Raw genomic sequence first — 21,450 nt, 5'->3', positions numbered from 1 at the left:
AAATAATCTGCCTCGTACACAATAATATAGTATTACATTGCAATCATCTTATCAGCAACTGTTGTGAACTGGTTTCTTCATGTGTGATAAAGCGTGTGATAGCAGCGTCGGACGACGATAACAGCGTAATAAAAAAAAATAATATTCATTATCTCTTCTCGGGGAAAAATTCAAGATTTCGTGACCTTTGTTTTCTCTCTGACACGAAACACTATTTCCGCGTTCAGTTAGATCGTATCGAATCAGGTCGACGTTTGTTCAACGGTGCGTACTGCAACGTCAAGACCTATACTATAATCCACAATGGCATCGAATCTATTGAAACACCTTATTAAATTGGACACCAGGGTATCTGTGTCACACAATGTTTGCCGTGAGTACCGTGTATTGTAATAATACTATAACAATAATTGTAATAATAATTTTTTGAAAGTATATAATGCAAACTCTTGTGGGTACTTAATTTTTCACAATTATTACGTTGCAGTGCCGATCAGATGTCTGTCGACTGCATCACCTCGTATGAAAGACAAGACTGGCAAGAATATAGTGTTTGTAGATGGAGTGCGTACTCCGTTCTTATTATCAGGAACGGACTATGCCCCTTTGATGCCACATGAATTAGCCAAAGAAGCTCTCATGTAAGTTGGTTTGATTTATTTAAAATTAAAAAATCATTACAATGTTTTAAATCCAACTACAGTGGAAAGTCTGATAAAAATATTTAATTTCAGTTTAAACTTTTCATTCAAATAGTGGTTAACTAGGTAGTTCTTTTTAACTGTTTTAGATCCTATGCATATTAAAATGTAGATGAATTTTAAACACCATTTTAAATCAATAAGTAAAAGTATTTGTTAAATGTTGTATTTTATTTTTTTTTTTAATAACCAGAATACATTAGATAATTTTGATTTACTAAAGTTTCATTTAAGTACTGTACATATATGAATTTTAAGTATCTATTTATATTTAAATGTATCATTTATTAGAGATTTAAAATCTAGATATTTATATATTTTTTTTCATATACCTAAAGATAACTTTTTATCATTATCATGGTTTTAAGATAATATTATGTATCAGGAAGTATATTTAATGAAGGTCAAGGTGTTATGTTGAGTAACTAACTTTATTATTGGCATCCTTTATTTTTGTTATACTTAAAGCTTAAAGCTATTTATTATGACCTAATGTTTTAATATAAGTAATAATCAAATTTAATAATTTAATGAATTTGAGTTTATTAAACATCTAAGTTTAATAATTTTAAAGTAAAATAACTGACTGAAATAAATAAAGAAATACTTTTAATATTTTTATAATAGTAGTCATGGATTGGGTTTGAAAGTAAAATATGTATTTTGTTTAAAAGTGTATCAATGATGAAATAAATGTTGTTATTCAATTATTGATAGTAAAATGTATATACATTTTATATAAATCTTTAATTTTGATTGATATTGTATTCCTTGTTTTTTAGAATTTATTTCAAATGTATATTATCTACAGATATAAAAGGATTCAATTTTTAAATTCTTGGAATATCTAAAATTTTATGATATTTTCTTTGATTTTTTTTTTTTTGCTTTAAGTAAAAGTAGTGAAGATAAGAAATGTTTGAAATGTTAGATTAACCTAATTATCATTCTAACTGGTTTCATATTTTATTTATGAAATAATGTGTAGATTGGAAATTACTAGTTAATTTAATTTACAATAGTAAGAATTATTATGAAACATAAATTAGTAATAATTATTTGTAATTTTTTTTATATGTATGAGCTAAAATAGAAATTCATTGATTTCAAATAAGAATGTTCTTTTTTTCTGTTAGCACTAATGTTTAGTTAAAACATTTATAAATGTCCTAACCTAAAGCTCTACCAGTTTAATTTGTCCATTGGTACATAAGATGAATATATTTTAGAATACTATAATAATCATACCCATAAGATACAAATATTATTTAACTTTAAAAAAAATTTAATTCTGGTAAAAAGTTTTCAAAGTTATCATATAATATTCATTGGTCCATTATGTAAATATTGTGTTTATTCTATTTATTAAGTGAATTAATAATAAATTCACAAATAAAACAATACATTTGGTCAAGTGTTAATTAAAGCAAAATGATTTGCCAAATTATTATTTGGAAAAATGTATTTATTTTTTTTCTATCGAAATAACCGTCTGATGTACTTTTCACTAAGGAAAAATAAAGTGCATTGTAGCACTTATACCCCTTTCTATAAGTAGAGAATCATCACTCAGTGAACTTCACTCCCAGGAGTGTAAAGGTGTAAAACAACCAGAACAATGTCAAGGGAGAGATATTACAGAATCAATTCTCCAGGATGTTTTTGTATTAAATTGGGTTCAAACTGATAACTGCACATGTCGTTGTTAGCTTTATGACCTCTGCACCACACTGTTCCATAAATTTGGGAAGTAAAATGTAACAATTTTCCTTTTAATTTACAAATACTGAGGGTATAGAATTTTTGGCATACCATCTTCACACAAGAAATATTTGGAAGTATCTTAATTCATTATGTATATATATATAATATTATTAATATTAACATTTATTTATCAATTATTCGTTTATTTGGATGAATAAGAACCAAATAATATATATATATATATATATATATTATTCATTAATTTAGACCTATTCAAACAGAAAATTTAATACATTTCATACTTCAGTCATCTGGCTAATTAATAACTTCAGTTATAAATTTAAAACATATACTGTTGTATACTATTTGAAACTGTAGTAAGTTTCTATTTTTTTTTTTAATTTTTCTTGAAATATAAATATTAATTAAAGAGTATGTTTCAAATTTAAATGTATTGCATGAATAATAATTTTTTGATTTGTAAATTTTGTTTTAAATTAGTGGCTTAATGAGGAAGACAAAAATACCTCGGGAAGTAGTTGAATATATTGTTTATGGTACAGTAATTCAAGAAGTAAAAACTAGCAATATTGGACGGGAAGCTGCGCTTTCTGCTGGATTTCCATACTCTGTACCTGCTCATACTGTTACAATGGCATGTATCAGTTCAAATCAAGGTATTACGACTGGTATTGGACTGATTGCTGCTGGTGCATATGATGTGATTGTTGCTGGTGGTGTTGAATTTATGTCTGATGTTCCAATTAGACACTCTCGTAAGATGAGAAGTTTACTTTTAAGAGCAAACAAAGCTAAATCGCTAATGGATAAATTGAAACTTCTTTCAACATTCAGACCAAACTTTTTACTTCCTGAGGTATTTTATAAATCATCTTGCTTTTAAATTAATACTTAATATTTTGCATTTCTAGTTGCCTGCTGTTGCTGAATTTAGTTCTGGAGAGACCATGGGTTTCTCAGCTGATAGATTAGCTGCTTCATTCAAAGTTTCTCGAGAAGAACAAGATCAATATGCTGTTAGGTCACACACGATGGCACAGGAAGCACAAGAAAAAGGATACTTAACTGATATTATACCGTTTAGGAGTAAGCTTAATGTTATTTTGATACTTGTGCATACAATTATATTTATTTAAAATTATTTATGACATTTAGTGCCAAATACATCAAAAGTAATTGAAAAAGACAATGGTATCAGAGTATCTCCAATTGAAAAAATTTCCAAATTGAAACCGGCTTTTGTAAAACCTCATGGTACAGTTACTGCTGCAAATTCATCATTTTTAGTAAGTTTAAAAACATTATGTTTAGTTAACTATCAAGATTTATAATTTTTAGTGTACATTTTATTAGACTGATGGTGCATCTGCTTGTCTTATAATGACGGAAGAAAAAGCAAAGCAATTAGGTCTTAAACCTAAACTTTATCTTAGAGATTTTACGTACGTGGCTCAGGATCCCATTGATCAATTATTGCTTGGGCCAACATATGCTACACCTAAAGTATTGGAAAAAGCTGGTCTGAGTGTTAAAGACATTGATGTTTGGGAAGTCCATGAAGCTTTTTCTGTAAGTTTTGCTTACAATTTTTCTTTATTTTATGGGTAGTATAAATTGCTATTTATTCTTATCTTTTGATAAAATTCAGGGACAAATTTTAGCAAATCTTAAAGCAATGGATAGTGATTGGTTTGCACAAAAATACATGAATAGACAAAGCAAAGTTGGAGTACCTGACTTGTCTAAATGGAACAAATGGGGAGGTTCATTAAGTATTGGACATCCTTTTGCTGCTACCGGTAAGCTGTTTTTCTATTTTGTATTAATGTTAATGATTTGTTTAATTTATTGATTCTTAACTGTTATTAACATTTTTAGGTGTACGTTTGACTGTTCATACTGCCAATAGATTAGTCAGAGAAGATGGTCAGTTTGGTTTGATTGCTGCTTGTGCTGCTGGTGGACAGGTAAATTTGGTTTTTTTTTTTGGAATTATGTTATTTCATATGATATATAGTAGACATTTATAGATTTACATAAAGTATAAAGAAATAATTAAGTTACTTAATAATCAAATTCACAATATAATAAAATTACTTTTTATTTTTACAATTTGATTTATCATCATTTAGTTTTAAATATACTACGTGTTATAATCATAATATTTATAAAATTTTATTTACTAATCAATTAATCATTTTTTGGATAATTAATTTAAAAATAAATTTTAAATATAGGACTGTTAATATAGATATACATTAATAATATAAAATATAATTTCCTGTAATAACACAAGTAGATTATTTAAATTTTATAATAGGTAAACAGAATCTATAATTCAACTATAAATTAAAATATTAAATGGGTTAATAGACAAAAAATTGAATTGAAAGTTTTTTTTTTTTGGCAAATTGACCATTTAACATCTAATCTAAACAGTTCTCTTTTTTATGAAGTATACTATATTTATACTGGAATTAATACTAGTGTAGGCAGTGTTATACATTTATAAGCCACTTAAAAAAAAAAAAAAAAATATATATACAGTACAAATTGTTTTAGTATTCTAAAAACAATATGAACAAATCAGTTAAGTTAGTCAGTTATTATTAATAATACAAGCTCATAGTTTTTTGTTTACTTCTAAATCTCTATAGTTATTTATTGATTGTGGTAATCTTATATAACTTATATACTTTGTTTTAGGGAGTTGGCATGATTGTGGAAAGACATCCAGACGCAACTGCTTTGTAGACAAAAATTGATTTTAAAATCTTAAGCAAGTGCTATGGAAGGTGAACTGGTAATAATATTTTATATAATTAGTTATGAATACAAATCATAATTAATAAAAGACCATCATGGTTCTATTTTATTTTTGTTATTCCACTTGGTTTTTATTTTCATTATATTATCCTTTTTTTATTTTGGTCTGAAGGACTTATCCCATAGTTAATATTTATCAAATTATAAATTATTTTTGTTCTTAATATGAAATATTATATTTTATTTAACAATCTCATATTTGATAAACTCAAAATTGTTAAGAATAAAGTTTATTTTTAATATCATATATGTCTTTTTTTGTAATATAACTACATCAAATAATAAAAAATACACTTTATGGAATATATCTCTAAGCTATAAGTATATAATAAGTTACAATTCAATCAAAGATTTTGTTGACTTTAGTAATCCTTAATTGAATATAATCTATAGAAATAAATTTAATATAGCTTGAAAAAAAATTGAATGTTTCAGTTATACTTATTAAACAAAAGTTTGCTTATAATAGTAATTAACTTGTTAAATACAGTTCTGTTATTTTATTATTCTTAGCTTTAACAATTATTTCATTATATTTATGTTTTCTCAATTGGAACATTTTTACTATTAAGATAAACTAAAATAATAACTCATCATCGAATAACTTTGAATTAATTGTACAGGTTTAATGTAGTTATTATATTGCCATATTCCCTTTTTTTTAGATATTTTGAGCAAAAATAATAATTACAATTATAAAAAGATAGTGAAATTCTAAATTTTAGGTTTTTTTATTTTAGTCGATTAAAAATTATTAGTGTGAATAGAATTTAATGAACATGAGGTTAGTATCTGTACTTAATTTTGCCCCTCTGCCTTTTCAGGGAAAAAGAAAAGTAAAGGAGTTATTTTTTTCTAAGTGTAACATTGTGAAAACTAAATCCTGCGTATAGTACTTTGGGGTAAAAGATCTTTTCTTTTTCTGTTTGAATCGACGACGACTACAGAACTTTTTCACTTTGTTTCGGGGCCGCCGCCATCGTTTATTTAATAAAAAATAACGACACCTTTACACGATGACTGGGCGATTGGATATTGGAAATTGCCATTCGGAAAGTGACCGAGTGCGCGTTACAATTTTTACGATTTGCGGTTGGATCGTTCTGTCTCCTAGCTTCACGGACCATTGACTGCACCCGTCAGCCTGGCTACCAGTTTTGATGCTGCCTTTCCAAGTTCAAGATCCGGCCCTTGGAGCCCGCCAACCTGGTAACCGTCTGGGTACCCGTTCTGATGCTTTTCTTTTTTCACGGTCCGGCTCTCGGAGTCCGCCATCTCCTCGGACTATTTTTCCGATTCCCGTTTATTCTCTTCTTTCTGGGACAGGATAAATTCAATTATGTCCACGAATGCTTGTCTACCCCAAGACCATGTGGTCAGAATATGGTCGTGTAGACCCGGGTCCTCCTCTCTACTCGACATGTATCGGGGTCTGCATAACATATTTTCCATGTTCCTAGGAAAAGTCATTCCTACCGTCCGTCAATGTATTGCCTTATGGGAAGGCGGTATGCGCTCTTTTGTTGCGGACGCACGAAGATGGTATGTTCCGCGGTATCCTCTTAGGCGCCGTAAACTTGAAGTAAAAGATCTAAACGCTTTAAAAATAACACTGAATTTATGTAACCACTATCAGATAAAAATTCTTAAGTTTCTGGGGATATCCCTTTCGAATACTATTATTTTATTATTTTTCTCGGGAAAACTAAAATAGAGGACACATGAATACCATTCACACTGAAGCAACAAACTGATGTACCTAACTAATTCACCATCTTTGACAGCAATGGATTTTCCCACTATTTTTTTTCCTTTACACGAAAAAATGGTTGGGAGTTTATTTGACATTATACTTCTGTTTCGTCTATATTAATTATAAGACTTTGTAGTACACTCAACTTTTGATACACTTTTTTTAAATTATCATTAAAGTGATTGATTTAATATCGGTTGAATCCCATGATTCTCGCAACCATAGTTTTTAGGAAGTTCTTAACTTTAATTACTTATACTATGTATAAATGTACTACCTATCGTTATTAATATATATATATATATATATATATATTGAACTAACTTACTAAACTTACTAACCTTCTTTAGAAGTACAATTATATTAAAAATATTACCGAAGGAGCCTTGAATAATACAATTGACTTGGTCAAAATTTTTTTTGGGAATAATAACCCATCCTACAACATAACACTATTTTGGCATGGTTTTTCAAATATAATGGGTTTTAACTACTTTTTTATAATGAAAAATTGCAATTCAATGATTGTATTTGATTAGCGATTATTTTTATTAAAAGGGTTAATAAATAAATTATTAAAGGAGTTCCTAGTTGTACAGTTAAATGTATAACAAATATTAAATATACGGCCATTTAACGTATATATAGTCACTATGATCGGCTTTTATATAGACAGGGCTCCCGGTTAGGGATGGCAACGAAATATCGAAAATATCGAAACTTTGATTCGAATGAACTCAACTTTTATTTGGTCAGGATAGAACGTAAATCATTTTTTACTATTTTTAAGTATGAAAACGATCTTTAAGCTGAGTAATTGGTGAGATCTGTAGTCGTAAACATACATAGTACTATTTTTATGTTTGAGTAAATATTTGTTAGGTCTTTTCATACAGAAATATTTTGAAGTCCAAGCAGATTGAGTTTTATCACCATAAAATTTAACTCGATGTGAGCTTTTAAATTTAAAACTTTATTTATAAAGTCATTAAACTCTATATAATTTGTATAAATGTCTCGAAGGAATTTAATTGATTTTCTAATTTCTTGATTGTCCTATTCTTTAAGTTAAGTCAAAAATGTAAATGGTTTAAAGAAAATATCATTAGCGTGTCATCTTGTTTCTAGTTCATGAAGCAATTTATCTAAGATGGGAATAAATGCAATTTTAAAACTGCCTCGTGTCGATAAATTTACTTCATTAGATTCAGATTCGTTGCAAAAAATTTATTAGTTCGTAATAAGGATGTATTTGCAATGAAATGATAAATAACGATTATTTGGATACACGCACTGAAAACACAATTCATATTATTAAGGTTTTATTCAACCATACACTATTGATAAACTCAGCAGTGTGGCGCTGAACTACAAAAAATGCAGTATGGCGATTATCAAATTTTAATAGTACCTACCCACCTACCAATTGGTTTAAACGGTGGGAGGGGGGGGGGGCTGAAACCCTACCATAATATTGTATTCAAAATTGATATTAATATATATATTTATATATCTTTTTTCATTTTGTGACTTATCAATTATTTATGATATAGCCGATATAAGGTGTTAATTTTATATATTAAATAATATTTATTTTCACCACATCGCACTATCGTTATCGTATTATCTGTGTTAATATTACGGTCTTCTGGCTTGTATCGACGTAATCAGCGTACCACAACTGATGCGCTTTTATGTAATAATGTTAAATATTAAATAATTTTAATAATTTCATAGTACATTTTACACATTGGGCTGTGGGTACCACGCTATGTGTCACCTACCCAGCACTCAGTACTCACCCACCACATAATTCACTATGGCAGTCGCCATACTTGGATATAGGGATCGGCGCCACTGAAACTCAGTAAGTCAAACACTCAAAGGACTAATTCATGATCCATTCCACGATATTTTCCTATATAATATTTGGCATAAAAACTTTTTCTCAGGCGCTTGACCATAGATCATTAGTGCATGAGTACCACGTTCTTGGTCATATGTTACGTAGGAGCTTTTTGTAACAAGATACAACTACGTACGATTATTTCACTTTTAACTTCACTTTACCATTAGAGTCTTCTGTGCAAGTGTCAATAAGTGTCCAGTATTAGTTTCACTTAATTTCAACTTCATCCTATTCCTATAATAATCATTAGTAGTCATAAATGCCATTTTATCTAGCTTACTAAACTGTCCAAATTTCACTGTTCAGCTTTCAAACCTTTGTAATCTTGTAAGTCCTCTGTTACACAAGAAGAATCAATCCAAACTCATTATCTATCCACATCCCATATATAATCTCTTTCTATTCCCCTTCCCCCTTCATTCCTTTCTTTTCTTTTTCTCTTTTATTTTGAACTATTACACTATTTGTTTGACAGTATTCAGAATTTTTTTGACATAATTATTTATGTAATAACAAAAATAATGTCAAGATGACCTTTTTATTATAAAACCTTGACAAATTAAACAATTTACTATCGAAAACTATGCAATGAAATTTGTTGGTAAATGTTTTATTTGACCATTTCTAGAAATTCTTCGTTAGTAATTAAGTATTGTTTATAACCTTGAAAAAAAATTGTTCTATTATTATTGCTCTATTTTATTTACGTTGCGTCTTGTGACTATCTTATAATAATTTAAATTGATTATGTATTACTCTGTGATTAATTATATTTAAAAAACAAAAATAGACAGTTTACTACATAATATAACAAACATAACAAATATATCATTGTCTTCGGGAGAAGTTAAGGTTTAACTGTGAAAAATAATATCGGGCATATGACCCTTCCCACTAGCCCTACAGATGATTATTCTTTCCATAAAATTTAATATCACTCGATCACACATTGCCCCATCAAGTTCGTTGAGGACACGACGAATTTCTTGTTTAAGTTTTAAGATATTTCGAACTTTGTTCTGGTAAACTCCTGACTTATCATAACGTATATCCTCATAAGAAAAAAATCACACAGCGTCAAGTCGCTAGATCGATTTGGGTAGCTTTGGTCTCCACGCAACGATATTAGTCTGTCCGGGAACTTTTCACGCAGCAGAGCGATTGTTTCTCTTGAAGTGTAACAAGTTACGCCGTCTAGTTGAAACCATACAAGAATAACCTACTGAGCTTATTAATTTTCTTTGGTCTTGTTTGGACCAAATGAACATCGAAAATGTATGGTTTCAACTTGTCATACATCAAGAGAAACAATCGCTCTGCTGCGTGAGAAGTTCCCGGACAGACTAATATCGTTGCGCGGAGAACTATACCCATACCGATCTTGCGATTTGCCGTGTGATTTTTTCTTATGAGGATACATTAAGTCACAAGTTTACCAGAACAAAGTTCGAAATGTCTTGGAACTTAAGCAAGAAATTCGTCGTGTCCTTAATGAACTTGATGGGGCAATGTGTGATCGAGTGTAAATTTTATGGAAAGAATAATCGTCTGTAGGGCTAGTAGGGAGGATCATATGCCCGATACTGTTTTTCACTGTTAAATCTTAACTTGTAAAAAGAATAATATATTTGTTGTTTTTTTAAAAAAAAATAAATTTAATTTATAGCAGATTTAAATCCTGCATTCTTTTTGAGACATCCTACAATACATTCTTTCCTTCGTAAACTGCTTGATATTCGGTCATTCGGATGTTTTTCACCTTCTTCTCCGGAACAATTTCCTTGTGGCTTTTCGGTTTTTCCATTATTTTCTTTGCAACGGTGTTATATAGAGAGTCGAACGGATTGGTGTAAGATCTTTTCTGGATCGTTGGCAAATACTTCATCATTTTCACGATACGTTGCCGTTCAAGCTTTGATATTTCCGTGTCCACGAGAGTTTTCATCTTGAACGTGCAAAATCTATGGATTTCAAACGGCTTAATTGATCTTACATGATATTTTTCTCGTTAGTTATTATTACAAAACAACTACATGGCTCTATCGTTTGTATTGAAAAAAAAATAAAAATAAAAATTAACAATAACAATTTTATCAAGTTTGTGACTTTCGCGTTAGAATTTATTAATCGCTTAAGATAAATTTTTCACGAAACATTGATTATTATGTGTCATTACGTGTTTTCACGTATTATGTCGATTACACGAGTGCACTTGGTGCTTTTTATTAACTCATATTGTGCTACAGTGAAAACTGTCTAAAGCGGACCCTGAATAAAAGGAAAAACTATCCAATAAGGAATTTTTCTATGGTCCCGGCACGTTTTTATAGTTTTATGTAGACGCTGAACCTCAATAAAACGGAGCTTTCGTAACGCGGAAACGGAACGATTTTGTAAGTCCCATGCAAGTAGAAACCTTGCATAAACCGGAAAAATGGCGCACGCGTGTGTATAATAAACCAAAAATGTAGATAAGCGTATGTACAATGTACATCGTTTACAATAGTGATAGATAAAGAAGATAAAATTGTTCTACACATATTTGTACATTATATGTACGTATAATGCATATTATCGCATAAACAATACGAACTTTCTTCTTTGTAACTGTGAAACAGTCTTACACCAACAGTCGTACGTACACCTTAAATTTTATCTTCCGTTCATCATATTAAATATTAAAATGCCAAAATATAACACAAAAGAAAAAATAGCAGCAACCGTGACAAAACAAAAAAACTCTTCATCATTTTTGGAAATTCTAAATGTTTATACGTCATATTTAATTGCCTTAGTATGTAATATGTAATAAAAACCTATATTCCAGTTTAAAACTTTATGAGTTGTAAAACTTATATTTTAGTTAAATTTTAATGAATTATATTATTTAAACAATAATTTGAAAAAATATTCTTTGGTATCTATTTGAATTGAATAATCAGGAATTTTTCCGTTTTATTGAATAAAGCGAAAAACTGCTTAAAGCGGAATTTTTTGTTGGTCCCATGCGATTCCGCTTTAGACAGTTTTCACTGTATTATAAAAATACATCTGTTTAACTTTATTCATGTATCGCAACGATTGTATTTAAGTTATAAATTAATTCACTTAATTGTTCACAAGTACCACGCGTATACCCTATTCCATTCTCATTAGTAATCGTTGTGTAATTGGATGTAGTATTTATTTATAGGTGATTTTCGTCCTCCCTAGCTCTGTAAAATTAAACACACTGCGATATAATATGTATTTATGCAGTTGTATGCAATTATTTATGATTTATATTAATTTATATTATTTTTATTATTTATTGTGCAATTATGATTATAAAGATATCAGAGGATATTGAGAAACAGATTACTCGTATTATATATTGAAGTTATAAAAAGTAGAGAATTATTTATCCAACAAGTTAATGAATCAATATACATTAATAGAAAATGTCATTTGATGGAATTCATTAGATTTATTGTGAATTAAAAAATAGTTAATCAATTTTTTTGTCATAAAGAATTATCTGGAATAATAACAGGTCGAGATATTTTTTTACATAATAAATAAATATTTTAAAAATTATGGTATATCGTGGACTTCTTGTATAAGTATTTGTACGGATAGAGTGACATCAATAACTGGCACAATTAAAGGATTTATTACGATTGCCAAATATCAAAATCCAAATATAAATATACCACACTATTTTTTTACGCAGAGGGTTGAAAAAAGTATTTTTAATGAATTAAAAATTGTACCTGATCAAGTCGTAAAATTGGTGAATTTCATTAAAAGTAGATCTTAAAAAAATCGATTATTTTCTCAGTAAAATAGTGAATCAGTGAAATCTGACTATTATAATTTGAGTATTCAAACAAAAGTGCATTAGTTATAAAAAGGATGAAATTTATCACGTTTTTACGAACTCAGAAAAGAACTAGTATATTTTAAAATGAAATAGATGGAATATGCCGGTTATTTATGCAATGAATTTTGGTATTTAAAACTAGCATATTAAGTTGATATTTTTAAACATCTGAATCAATTAAATTTATGCGTGTAAAATCAAAATTAAAATGTATTAATTTCTACAGACAAAATGGCCGCATTTAAAGAAAAATTATTGATTTGGAAAATAAGGGTAAATGATAATAATTCGGATATGTTTCCTTTAACTGCTAAAACTAAATTTACCGATTGTTACCTATCACACAGTCCGGCCCAGAGACTTCCGGAAAGTAGGTCGCATTTACTATGATAATTGAAATGCCCACAATGTAAAGTGACTTATTGATAAATAAAATTAAAACAATAATAGTTTACGGTCGGTGTCGGACCAATGTTAGTATAATAATAATAAAGTAAAAATAAAAGGCACAATAATATATTTTAAGCAGGGCGCCCTCGAGTGCTAATAATAATAATAATAAAACGAAAAAAAAAATATAATAAATTGTGTATACATATATATGTATACAAAATCATATGCAAAACCTCGTTCTCCCGACGGCCACGATGAGAGTGATGTTCCGTTCCCGCCACTGGACACGACCGCAACGTCGACAGGCAGCCACAACACGATTGACGACGTAACACGTGACGACGAAAACCACCGTCGACCACACCGCTAACGAAATCAACGCACAGCGGTAAACGAAAGGATACGCTCGGCGGGAATACGCACGACGGCAAAAGGGATAATACGCTCGGCGGTGATACGCACGACGGCAAAGGAAAAGTCACACATCCGGCGGTAACATGCACGACGGCAAAGGAAAAGAAGTCACACGCCCGGTGGGAATACGCACCACCAGCTCGCTCGGTTGCAAGTGTCGCCCCGGAGCGTGATGCTAACGCGACGAAGAGCGCCGACCGAAAGTTCGCGAACATTCCATAATCGGCACGCTATCGGGGGGGGGGGGACCGGTTATCGTGGCCAGACACAAACACAATAGCTTGTTCGAATACCGATTGAATAATATCATATTATAATGATTCAATAACATTATTGGACTAAAAACTTGATTACTACTTTTCATAGCAAGATTTGAAATTGTTTGGTTGGGCGGGGAAACGATTTAGTCTTAGTTCTTAAACCACGCACCTTACATTTGCAGAGGAAGAATTCGCCGAGTCGAAAAACGATTGCACTCTTCAAATGAAGTTTAGTGAGCTTGAGCTAGGTGGATTTTGGATATAAACAATAAAAGAATATTCGAGTTTAACAAAATTAACTCTTTCCATGTTACCATTGTTTTCAACAACGTTGGTAGCTTTTTTTCTGCGTTTAACGAAACAAGAATAGAGAAAGATTAATTAACGTCGAAGAGGAGTTAAGAGTCGCTTTGCCAACGATTTCTCCGCGTATATCAATATTTTGTAAGAAATATCGGTCGCAAATTTCTCATTGAAATACTAAATGCTGTTTTATGCTATATTTTTCCTTGTTATTTTTAAGTTTACAATATCAATTGGTTATAAACATTCGGCACCCATTATTTCTATTTTTTTATTGTGTGTCGCAGAGTATGAAACGTTTTAACAGTGTGTCGCCATAACGCAAAGGTTGAGATCGAAAAGCGATCGAAACGGGAACACGGACAGTAGTGCGCGGCGTATAGCGCTTTTACGATACGTATCGAAATCGGCGGGACCGTTCATCGCGGGTCCAACGTATTGCTGAGTGCGTAAGGCAGCGCATGACTAGTAATACAAATTATACGTACGCTCGACTGGGTTACGAACGATTCAATTGCGGAAAAATCGGAAAAACAGGGACGATTGTGTTCGGTACGTTTGACCCGAAACTTCGGAAAAGCATATATGTTCACAACTAGACATAGTAAACCTGGCAAACGGATATCTTAACCCGAATCGTTTTCGGCGGATCGCGTAAACAGTTCATAATATTTACTTGGATTGGTATTCGGTGCTCCTGTGTTCCTCGTACGGGTTCGCACGACCGTCGGGATGTTCGCTGAAGCCTAACACCTTGATCTGATCCACCGGAACATATTTTCTATTCATTTTCTCTGTTACAGCTACGTCCAACTTATGTGCGTTTTTTTTTTTTTTATCTCTCTTGCTTTGTGTCAGACGGACGCGAAATAAAACGAATATTTTTTAATGAAATTATTTTTATCCTCGGTAACCATGGTCTTACAGCTTTGAATTGTTATATTTTTGTTACTGCCCGCATGGGTTGTGTTTAATTGATGTTCAGTCATTATTTGAACTGTTTAAAGATTTTTTTTGTATTCAAAATGGATATCGAAATTATAATACAAAGTAAACAAATCGAACCCGAAATTATAAACGTTAATATATTAATATTGCGACGCTATAACAATTTAAATACATACTTGTATTTCTAGAATATTACAAAGGCAATATATTAAATATGGCATTAGAAAATAATTTAGAAATATGAGGTACATTTTCTGAATTTAAAGTATAATAGTATTCAAAATAAATATTAGTTTTTACAATTGAATGAAATCGCAATTTAATAATTTATTTTAAAAATCAAAATAATTTTTAAAACAAGTAACAAATAGGTAGTTAAAATCTTATTCTTATCGTAAAATATAATATAAACTAATGTATTTTTTTGAAGCAATACAAATCTGTACACCAATGCTATTGTTAAAAAAAAAAAATCAAAATTTTCATGAAAAAGTGACAATTGGGAATAAAGGTTTAATCAATATTATTTAAATCGATAATTTATTTAAAACAAATATTTATAATTTTTTATTTCCATAGCTTGGCAGCGAAAATAGCATTCGGAAACAATGGATTATTTTTGTGGCCTGTTATAGGAAAAAAAAAAGTCCTTGAATAACATATTTATCTTATCTTTTGTGTGTATGTGTATAAGTCTCTTTTTGTATTTTACCATATTTTTGTTAACTTTGATAATCAATTCGAATTCTAATTATACATAAAATTATTGAAGTAAAAACGCCTTAAAATTATATGATATCCAGATACGTTCATCTCATGCAAAACATCGTTTGGTTCTTATTACATTTCGTGATCTGTATGCATAATACTAATAATACGAATAATGTGATGTTAAGAATATTATCTTTACATTATTCGTATAGTTTATTGGAAATTTAGTACTAAATAACTGATATTTACAGTCATACAGATCACCTCTAAAAAGTTTAATTGAATATAATATGTTTAAATTAAAAATAAAAAGCAAATCATTTAAATACTTAAGATGTATAGTAATATGTAAAAATGCATTTTACATTTTTTATCGTAATACAAATTATAAAACATTTAATTGAACAAAATTACAATCTTTAATTTATAATTAATTCGTTATAGCCATACAGTATAATAGTTAATAGAATACAATTTAAAAAACTATTAAAATAAATGATATAAAATATTAAAATATTAAAATACAATTTAAAAAAATATAATATTAAGATAAATAATTCCTACAATATTGTTGATGCATATTCATCAATTGGAGTTTAACCTCTATTATATTTATTAATTAAATTTTGTAATTTTTTACGGTTTTTTTTATTTTATTATTTTAGAATTTTGGTATTTAAAGGGTTTATTTATACTATTTATTTTAATATGTGTTTCTATTTAAATTTCTATTAATTATTTTATAAACTTAAAAATATTTGGTATCTATAATTAGCTGAGATTAATGACATTTTTTTTAGATTTACGACTTGGAAATTTCTTTATATTATCTATTAATTTATATTTTTAAATATTTTACGTAGCAATACTATATGTGAAATTGAATAGACATAGTGTAATATATCTTAATAAGTAAATTGTACACACTAGTTAAATATTTAAATATTGGTAAAATGTAAATAATATTATACATTGTTGAACAATGTGAAAACTGTTTTAATTCATACAGGGTCAAGTCCTTTTACAAACCGATATGGTTCATTGGTTAGCTTCCATTTCGTCGAATTTATTTTTTGAGTAACTTAGATAACAAATTATATACCAATTAATTATATTTATGTATTATATATTTATATACAATTACTTAATCATATAAACAAATAAGCATATAAAATTTTATAAAAAAGTTTTTTAAATTAGTTTAAATTATTCATTGTGTTTAATTAAATAACTTAATAATGTTATTGTAATTATTATTAGTAATTGTTATAACTAATGTTCTAATTTAACGTATCTATTGTAAATTATTTTTATTTTTTTTCCACTGTGTCGTTGACAATGTCAGTTATCGTCGCCACGACACTATTCATTATATTTTATTTATATAATTATCGGGGATTTATCAATCGATAACTTCAGAATTCAGATAGTATAGTACTATATAAGATTGTTTCGAGTAAAAAATATTGCACTGTATCTATTTATCACTTTTCAAATCACAAATTCAGAACCTTGCTTGAAAACAAAAATAATTTGAGAATTATGCAGCGAAATGGGTCAGCGACGAAATAGGATAGACCAGCTCATTAAATCGAGTGTTGAAATCGTAAAAATGATGTACGATTCAAATGAGAATTATATATAAGTATTTTTTTTGCCGCTCAGTTTTGAGATACCTATTATTTGAAGAATAAACTGTTAAATTTTGGTTTTTGGAGAAAAATAAATTTAAAAAATTCGTCACTGCGCCGTACCATTTAGTACGATTATTCTAACTGTTTTCGTTTCAGAAACACACTGTATACAGACGTATAGTGTTCGACGATGAAGGAAGCACGAAATACTTTGAACCACGTATTTCACTCGATTACTTTTTACTGAATACAGAACTTAATATTAAATTTATTTTGAAAAAAATTGAACTTCAGAAGGTTTATTTATTTACTTTTCGAAACTTTCGAAGCTTTTTCTTTTAATAAAATAGAACTATTCACTGCAAATGTCAACAGCAAAACTTAAACAAAGAGACATACTTTTTTTTTAAATAAATATCCTTTGATTTTTCGAGTGAAGTGGTGTATAAGATTTATTCTTTGAAATTAAAATGGTAATATTTTTAAATTTTAATTGTACGTTTAGCATTTTGTCCACATCTAAATTGAAGTAATCAACTTATTTATGGGGATGATTTTTCTACTATTATCTTATTCTAATCGTTATTTTTTACGTCAATTTTTCGACCCAGCTTGGCTAGCTCGCCAGTCACGTGGTCACGTTCCTATCTTTCTGATTCGGCTTGTCCGCCGTTAATCTAGATATCTCGTGCCAATCGGCCGTAATCGTCGTCCCTCCCTTGGTGCCATAGCAGGGTGGTGAACGGCGTGAGCGATGGTACTTCCGCCATTCTGCGATACCCCGGTGCTCCATTTCCATCCCGTTGTCCCGTAGATCTCCTCTGCCTCAAGAATTCTTATTCTCGACCCGTCTAAAAAAGCCGTCCTTCTCGTCGATTTGTGTCTCCTGCTTCATGTTGGTTGACTCTGCCTGATCCTCTTTTCTTTTTTTCTCGTTTTCATCTTATTCAAATCTGTACGACTGTTGACAAGCTTTGGTTTATCAAAATATTGGATGTTTTTTTCTACATTGGGTAGTGTAATCTCGATTTACACATCTGAATACTGTATTTTTCGAAGTTTTTGTTAAATCGTATAACTCATTGTGCACTTGATACGTATTTTGCTTGATTTCGGTGAACCCTTGGTTTATATCATGGAAAATGGTCGTATTTCCTTTGGGTTCTTTTCTTTTTCGGTTAAAGGGTCTATCAACGAGACCCATTTGAACATTGTATTATTTCGTCGTATAATTCACTTTTTTATTCCTGTAGTTCGTTTCTTTTGTTGTAACGTTTCTGCAGTGTCTATAGTGTCTATCAATTATTAAAGGTTGATGAGCCATATTCATTATGTATGTATATATAGTCGATAAAACGTGCATTGGTCTACGCCTGGAATTGGTTGATTATATTCGCTGTGAAATATTCGTTATTATATAATATGCGTTCGAAGTGATTCGAAGTGGCTCGACGGTCGTGTGCTATGGTCCAAATGGACATGGGCTGTGGTTCAAATGGACGTGGACACCAGCCCGACGAACGTGGGATGTGTTTCGAATGGACATGGGCTTTGGCCCTTACGAATATAGGATTAGGCGGGCCGACAGACATGGGCTCCTGATGGTCATGTTATGGTTGATGTGGTAAGTTGCTTATGAAACGATATGCAAATGTATGTTTTAGTTAGTTTTTAAAACATTTTTTAAAAATATGTACGGATTAGTAATTGGAATAATGATAGAATAGTGTACGATGTTGTGAGATCTTTGTTTTATTTGACTTATTTTCTCTAGCTAGAAATAGAAATTAGTTATAGTTGAAGTTAGAAGTTATGTTGTAGGGTATTTGAAGGGTAGGATTATCAAAAATATTTTTTTAAAACACCATACAAAATAAATATATCTGCTAATCAGAAAAATAATGTATTGTTTAGCTCAAAATTCCACAAAAAACCACATGTAACAATAATTAAATATTTTACATATTTTCTTTTTTGTTGGTAATACAAAATAATATTACTGATACAATGTAATAGGTACTATACATATTCAGTTAAAATGATATATAATAATTCTATTGATTTTTTTTTTACAATAAATTGCACTTGAAATGAATAAGTATAATTATTATTTCTATGTAATAATTACAATTATTAAGACTACTGTTAGTCTGTATAAAATAAACCTGAAAAAAGCAGGTGGTTTAGAAAAATAATAAGTAGTTTACAAACGGGCTATCCCAATGCAAAGAGTCTAATATTTTTGCAAAAAGAATAATTTTTCATATTTCATATGACATATTTAGTATTGAATACGAATTGGCATACCATTTATATTGTGTACGTAATGTTTACATTATATATTATATAAAAAGGCCACAATATCTAAATATCACTCCAATGCCCATTGGCGTACAGAAGGAGAGATATATTGGTTATTACCCAAAATATATTGACATTAAGCTTTATATTTTTAATGAAGCTTTCGTATGGTTTAACAGTCAAACTTTGGTCCAATATGAAACGGTCCCATCTTAAATTTTCAAAAGATACCTTGCTAAGGGTCCGATCTCAATACAGAGTTTGTTGCCACTGGTTGAAGGTAATCGCAGTGGTTCTAAACGTGTACACCCGCGGCAGTGTTAAAATTTTCTAAACTTATGACTATTATGTTGTACAGGAACGTATATATGAATATCGATAGGTAATCAGTATATTCGGTCAAGAAAAAAAATAAAACGATTTCTTGTCGTTATGAACGTTATTCGCACGCGAATAATGAATCGAAAAAAATGGGTTAGAACTGTTACGTCCAGTACGTGCTGTGCTCATGTATGCATATGTCTTGGAGGAGATATCTATAATGGATATCATCGATTCCTGCCCGAGGTATCCGTATACACGCATAGAGTTAAAATGTTTAAAACTAGCGAATTGACATCACAAGCAGGTGGACTCATAAAAAAACATCGTTCCCATATTTTTCTTAAACTCGGAATCTTATAACTTTTCATCGATTAAAAAAAAAGAAGAAGCTTTTATCAAGTATCATTGATACTTGAATAAAACGAAGTATCATGTGACATGATTCATGACCGAATTTGGTTCTTTAGCGGTGTAATAGTTGTCTTATTAGTAAGTCTTAGTAGGGCATCTGTAGTATTTAAAATCTACTTGTACTTTTATATGTTTTATAACATATTGTGTAATGTGATACAAGTTTTTGCGAACGATACGTTTAGGCGATTATAATCACAAATGTCGATTCATTAAACGTACGACTAAGGAAGCTGAAGTTATCTTGCCATAATTTTAATTGAAAAAAGAAGCGGTGAAAAATCTTGAGTTCAAAAATGTATTGATTGATTATGCACACGAAAGGACTCGCAAAATAAATTCAATTCGATAAATTTTTAACCGTGTAGTCGTATATTTTCAATTAATAATTTAATATTTATCGTCATTGTACGACGCAGTACATGTACCGTATAATGTCGGCGTGTATGCGATAAATTTGTTCTGTTTTCATAACATTTATACTGATATCCTTTGTTTTTGCATTCTGTGAAGAAAACCGCGATCGTTTGAAAATGAATCCGTTTTAATAACAATAATCATAACAAGGGTTCGTTAGTTAAGCGCCGTACGTCTTTATCTTATACGTCCCTTTACTTCCTTGAAAAATAAACTGAATCGAACAGTGGCGCAGCGACGGGCGTAACACGTTTTCACCAAAAGTAGACCTTTCCCTTTTCCACCAAATAAGATAAAATACCTATACTTTTCATGAGTTTTTCGGATTGATGTAAAATATATATCGATATACACACAATATAGTCAATGTATATTGTACATTTATTGTATTTAATCGCATGTTAAACCGTCATCGTACTTATGAATGTACTTTTATGTCCATTATAATATCTAAATAATCAAATACTTTATGAACAAGTGAAAAGATGGCACAGTTTAAAAATAGCGCATTACAACTGCGTGTGTGTGTTAAAATAAAACGTAAATTTTAAAATTTAT

The 21,450-nt window shown here is 29.7% G+C and overlaps 2 protein-coding genes across 2 annotated transcripts; one reads left to right on the top strand and one right to left on the bottom strand.

The window, feature by feature from the left end:
- The first annotated feature begins 127 nt into the window (after window positions 1–127).
- Window positions 128–5,301, top strand: LOC112693866 (trifunctional enzyme subunit beta, mitochondrial). Its single transcript, XM_025569113.1, has 9 exons — window positions 128–373; window positions 488–641; window positions 2,907–3,282; window positions 3,338–3,512; window positions 3,582–3,712; window positions 3,780–3,995; window positions 4,075–4,225; window positions 4,305–4,393; window positions 5,133–5,301. The coding sequence occupies exons 1-9, from the start codon at window positions 304–306 to the stop codon at window positions 5,178–5,180; spliced, it is 1,410 nt and encodes a 469-aa protein (XP_025424898.1). The 5' UTR covers window positions 128–303; the 3' UTR covers window positions 5,181–5,301.
- A 4,441-nt stretch (window positions 5,302–9,742) lies between these two features.
- On the bottom strand, window positions 9,743–14,935 carry LOC112693848. The gene is made up of 3 exons (XM_025569094.1): window positions 14,823–14,935; window positions 13,403–13,627; window positions 9,743–10,875 (listed from the first exon to the last, which is right to left on the bottom strand). Exons 1-3 carry the CDS (start codon window positions 14,933–14,935, stop codon window positions 10,614–10,616), a joined length of 600 nt encoding a protein of 199 aa, XP_025424879.1. The 3' UTR covers window positions 9,743–10,613.
- Window positions 14,936–21,450: the final 6,515 nt, after the last annotated feature.

This window comes from Sipha flava, unplaced genomic scaffold, assembly GCF_003268045.1.
Source record: "Sipha flava isolate LNK unplaced genomic scaffold, YSA_version1 118_pilon_pilon, whole genome shotgun sequence".
Lineage (NCBI taxonomy): Eukaryota > Metazoa > Arthropoda > Insecta > Hemiptera > Aphididae > Sipha > Sipha flava.
This window is presented reverse-complemented; position numbering and strand designations above follow the sequence as displayed.